At 67.5% G+C, this 5397-nt stretch overlaps 1 protein-coding gene across 1 annotated transcript; it reads left to right on the top strand.

Annotated features, from left to right (window-relative positions):
- Nucleotides 1–4048: 4048 nt before the first annotated feature.
- Nucleotides 4049–5141, top strand: GPR4 (G protein-coupled receptor 4). The gene has a single exon (XM_016225762.2). It carries the CDS (start codon nt 4056–4058, stop codon nt 5139–5141), a length of 1086 nt encoding a protein of 361 aa, XP_016081248.2. The 5' UTR covers nt 4049–4055.
- Nucleotides 5142–5397: the final 256 nt, after the last annotated feature.

The raw sequence follows: 5397 nt of genomic DNA, 5'->3' as shown, positions 1-5397 counted from the left end.
GGTAGGCCCTGCGGAAGGGGCGGGGGGAAACGACCGAACGAAAGTGCTCCCCCACCGCCCCGGTAGCCCCCTCCGGAACTCGTTTTGGTGGGCTGGGGGTGGGGGGTGGGGGGCAGAACGTCTAAGTAGCGAGGTTTAGTGGATAGAATACTGGGCCTAGAAGTCAGCGGGTCGTGGGTTTTTAATCTCAGCTCCACCACATGCCTGCTGGGCGACCTTGGGCAAGTCACTTCACCTCTCTGTGCCCCAGTCTCCTCATCTGTAAAATGAGGATTAAGACCGTGAGCCCTATGTGGGACAGGGACTGTGCCCAATCTGAGTACCTTGTATCGACCCCAGCGCTTAGAAAAGTGTTTGACACATAGTAAGCGCTTAACAAGTACCATAATAATTATTATTATCATTATTATTATTGCCTGGGGGCTCGGGGAAGCGGACTTCTACCCCGACTCGGTCCCCTCCGCCCCCAATTCTTCTCAGGAAGACGATTTCGCTTTGTGTGGGGAGGGGGTCGGCCTGACACTCGGGGAGCAGAATGAGCAATCGAAGCGCGGTAGGCCGAGACACGGGGAGGGGGCTGGGGCGGGGGCGGCGCTGGCAGTGGACGCCGGGGGGGGGGGGGGGTCAACGCCCTCGGATGCTGACCTGGGACTCCATCTGCCCCGGGGTCAGAAAGAGTCCGGGGTGGGGGAGAGTTTGGGGCACGGAAAGGGCAGGTTCGGAGCCCCCTCCTCACGCCCGGCTCCCGGTAGCTGTCTCTGGTCCGGTTCCTGTCCCCATCGCCTCGGGGCCTCTGTCTACGCCCCTCCCCGTCCCCGGCTCTGTCGTCCTGCCCCTCTCGCTGGGCTGAGTCCCGGGGGCTCGAGACATCCCAGCCCCCGACTCCTCCCCCTCTGCCCCTCCCCTCCTTTCCTCCCTCTATTTCCCCATCCCTTACCCCCCGAACCCCTTTTCGCCCGGACCTTGCTCGAAAACGCGGAGGGCATATCGAATCTCCCGCAGTCCCTGGGCCGCAAGTCCCCAGGGGATAGCGGGTCCCATCGGGGCGGGGACCGGGGCAGGGCCGGGGGAAAGAGGCAGCGGCGGGAGCAGGGGCGGACCGGGATCTGGGGTCGAGACAGGCCGGGGCCTAGGACGGGGACAGGTCGGAGGGCGGGTGGGGCAGTGGTAGGATGGGGCAGGAGGAGGTCCAGACCTCGAAGGAGGTGGCGGGTCAGGCCCCGGTGGGCCCGGGAGCCCCTTCCTGGACGGCACAAAAGCGGGGGTCATGGGCTGCGCCACGGGGAGCGAGGCCGGAGCAGAACACCAGGAGAGGGTGGCGGGGAGCGGAACTGGTCCTGGGGGAGAGCAGGGGAGGGGGGGGCACCCGCGAGGCCCCAGGAGGCCCCCATCTGCCTGAGGGCCAGGTGGGCAGCGAGCCGGCACTGAGCCTGATCCGATTTCGGCGGCTGAGTGCGCAGACAGCAGACAGCAGACGGCTGGGTCCCCGGGGAGGTTGGGGGCGGGGGGCGCTCAGAAGAGGGGGAACACGGAGCAGCGGTGCCGGGGCCCGGGGGGTGGCCTGGGGGGTGTATGTTGGGGGGGGGGCGGACGGGGAAAGGTTACGGAGTAGCGACTGCGGACGCCCCGGAGGGGGCAGGAGCTGTAGGGGACCCACACGAGGCAGCGGCGCCCGGTCCTTGCGAGGGGGCAGGGGGCAGCGATGCCGGTGACCAGGTCTGGAGCGGTCTGTGGGCGGAGCGGGATGGGGCGGGGGGGCTGGTTCGGGACGGCTGGCGGGTGGGACAGGGCCAGGGCTAGATTCCGGGGGCCCGGGCCCGGGGGCCAGCCCGGGGGTCTAGATGCGAGCGCTTTATCTCACGGGAGCAGTAGAGGCGGCTGCAACGAGGCCTTCGGACCCCCTCTCCCGCCCCTCCCTACCCCCCCACACCTTCCCTGTGGCCAGGACACGTGGCTCGGACAGGGATCTCGGCCCAGGGCCCCCGGCCCGCAGTGGACTCTCACCTAGCGACCCCCGACCCCTGCCGACCCCCTCCTCTCCCCATCCTTTATCGCCTCTTTCCTCCGGCCCGAGAAGGGGCCTCCACCGCGGAAAATGAGGGGCGGGCGGCGGGGGGATCCTGGGTGGGCAGGGGGAGCCTCTGGGCAAGGTTGGGGTTCTCGATGGAGAACTCGACCATGGGTTCTTGGGCCCTCTCCCCCTTCCTCTCCTCCTCTCTCCTTGGATTTTTGTCTGCCGGGACCGCTCCTTCCCAGCGCCCTATTAGGGGTGCTCCTGGCCGGGGGAAGGGGGTAGGGAGCGGATCCTCTCCCCGGTGTCCCCCCCCAGTGTTTCCCACCCCACCGGCCATGACGCAGCTCGGAGTCCCTGAGGGGCAGAGGGGCGAGCAGACTGTGCCGCCTCCCTTCCCCACAGCCGTTTCCTGACCCCCCGCCCCGACCCCGGCGGAAACGGACTTTAGGAGGCGGATATCCTCCAGCCGGGCTGGGTGCTGGGAAACGGCGATGGGGACAGTCCCCTCAGCGGGGGTCTCCCCCCACCCCGATCCCCGACCCCAAGCCCCGGGCTTCCCCGCGCCCCCGGCCGACGCGGAGGGTCCCGGCCCTCGGCGGAAAGTGGCTCCTCCTCTCCCCGGACCCTATGTCGGCGCTTGGAGATCCTTTCCTCCCCGCGCCTTCTAAACGGACGTGGGAAGGGGAGGAGGAGGGCACGCCAAACCGCCGTCGCATCTCGGTCGTAATAATGATGATTAAAATGATGGTATCTGTTAAGCGCTTACTACGTGCCGAGCACCGTTCTAAGCGCTAAGGTAGCGTAGATACCCACCTATAGGGCAGCGGCGTGGCTTAGTGGAAAGAGCCCGGACCTGGGAGTCAGAGGTCATGGGTTCTAATTCCCGGCTCTGTCGCTTGTCAGCTGTGTGACCTTGGGCAAGTTCCTTCACTTCTCTGTGCCTCAGTGACCTCATCTGTAAAATGGGGATGAAGACTGTGAGCCCCACGTGGGACAACCTGATTACCCTGTATTTACCCCAGCGTTTAGAACAGTGCATGGCACGTAGTAAGCGCTCAACGAATACCAACATTACTATTGTTACTGCAGCGCTCTGCATGGCGTAGTGGATGGAGCGCGGGCCTGGGAGTCAGAAGGTCATGACCACTCGGTCTTCCGGGTGACCTTGGGCAAGTCGCTTCACTTCTCCGAGCCTCAGTTCGCTCCTCTGTGAAATGGAGATTAAGACTGTGAGCCCCGTGCGGGACAGGGACCGTGCCCAGCCCGATTTGCTCGTATCCGCCCCGGCGCTTGGTAGGTTGCCTGGCACGTAGTAAGCGCCTAACAGATACCGTTATTATTATTAGTTTATCACAGTAACGCTCAATAAATAGGACGCACGCCCAGAGGCGCGTTCCTAGACCCCCCGTCACTCCCTCGCACAGAAACACACCATCTCACCCTGTATCTCACGCCGGCGCCGCCCCCTCTCCCCCCTTTCCTCGCACGGACTCCGACTCCGCCTCCTCCATCGCCGGCCCCTCCTCCCCCCCCCCCCCCGTCCCCCACCGGCTTGGTCCGCGGGTCTCTTCCTCCCTCCCCCGCCCCCGGCCGGCTGGGGTGGTGTGGCTGGTGCGAGGCGAGCCCTCTCCGCTGGCCGGTCACCTCCCCCTCTCCCCTCTGTCCCCGTCTCACAGCGTCTCCTCTCTCCTCCCGCAGGACGGGCCCAGGCACCTGATCTCCCCGGCTCGGCCTCGGCGGGTCCCTCTCCGCCCGCCCCCACCTCCGGGACCCCTCCCCTTCCCCCGCCCCTCTCGCCCCGCCTCCCGGCCTCAGTTTCCCCCCCCCCCCCGCCCCGCGTCCCGGCTCGGCTCCGCCCCCCTCCCCCCATGCCACTGTGAACGGGCCGGGCCGGGGGGCGGGGGGGGGCGCCCCCGGAGGGAGGGGGAGGCGGATGGAGCCCCGCCGCCTCGGCCCCCTCTCGGGCCCCGCGCCCCCCGGCCGGCGGAGCCCCCCGGGTCTCTGAGGGCGCAGGGGAGGCGGTGGCGGGCGGGGGGCCGCGATGTGCAACGGCACGCTGGAGAGCTGTCGCGTGGACTCGAAGATCGACCACCTGTTCCCGCCTTCGCTGTACATCGTGGTCATGGCCATGGGCCTGCCGGCCAACTGCCTGGCCCTGTGGGCCGCCTACCAGCAGGTGCGGCAGCGCAACGAGCTGGGCGTGTACCTGATGAACCTCAGCGTGGCCGACCTGCTGTACATCGCCACGCTGCCGCTCTGGGTGGACTACTTCCTGCACCGGGACAACTGGGTCCACGGGCCGGGCAGCTGCAAGCTGTTCGGCTTCGTCTTCTACACCAACATCTACATCAGCATCGCCTTCCTGTGCTGCATCTCCGTGGACCGCTACCTGGCCGTGGCCCACCCGCTGCGCTTCGCCCGCGTGCGCCGCGTCAAGACGGCCGTGGCGGTCAGCGCCGGGGTCTGGGCCCTGGAGATCGGCGCCAACTCGGCGCCGCTCTTCCACGCCGAGCTCTTCCACGACCGCTACAACCACACCTTCTGCTTCGAGAAGTTCCCCATGGAGCGCTGGGTGGCCTGGCTGAACCTCTACCGCATCTTCGCCGGCTTCCTGGCGCCCTGGGCCCTGATGCTCTGCTCCTACCAGGGCATCCTGAGGGCCGTGCGGGCCAGCGTGTCCACCGAGAGCCAGGAGAAGGCCAAGATCAAGCGGCTGGCGCTCAGCCTCATCGCCATCGTGCTGGCCTGCTTCGCGCCCTACCACGCCATCCTGCTGTCGCGCAGCGCGGCCTACCTGGGCCGCCCGTGCGACTGCGGCTTCGAGGAGCGCGTCTTCGGGGCCTACCACAGCGCGCTCGCCTTCACCAGCCTCAACTGCGTGGCCGACCCCATCCTCTACTGCTTCGTGAACGAGGGCGCCAGGGGCGACGTGGCCAAGGCCCTGGCCAGCGTCATGCGCTTCCTGGCCAGCGCCAAGCCGCGGGAGATGGCCAATGCCTCCCTCTCGCTGGAGACCCCGCTGGCCGCCAAGCGGGCCGGGGCCGGCCCGGGCTCCGGGGGTCGCGGCCGGCCCGGGGGTCCGCGCGGGGAACAAGTGCAGCTCGGCCCGCTGGCGCCCGCCCCGTGACGCGCCGGGAGGCCCCTGCCGTGTAAATAGACTTGGTGACTATGGAGGAAGAGGAGGAGGAGGAGGAGGGTGAGAAGAGGAGGATCAGGAGAGGAAAGAAGAGGAGGAGGGGGAGAGAAGGGGGGGAGAGAGAGGAGGAGGAGAAGAGGAGTAGAAGAGAGAAGAGGGGGAGAAGAGGAGGAGAAGAAGGGGGGAGACGAGGAGGAGAAGGAGTGAGAAGAGGAGGATCAGGAGGGAAGAGAAAAGGAGGAGGAGG

Source organism: Ornithorhynchus anatinus, chromosome 5 (assembly GCF_004115215.2).
Source record: "Ornithorhynchus anatinus isolate Pmale09 chromosome 5, mOrnAna1.pri.v4, whole genome shotgun sequence".
In the NCBI taxonomy this organism is placed as follows: Eukaryota; Metazoa; Chordata; class Mammalia; order Monotremata; family Ornithorhynchidae; genus Ornithorhynchus; species Ornithorhynchus anatinus.
The sequence above is the reverse complement of the archived record's forward strand: the minus strand, read 5'-3'. Positions and strand labels throughout refer to the sequence as shown.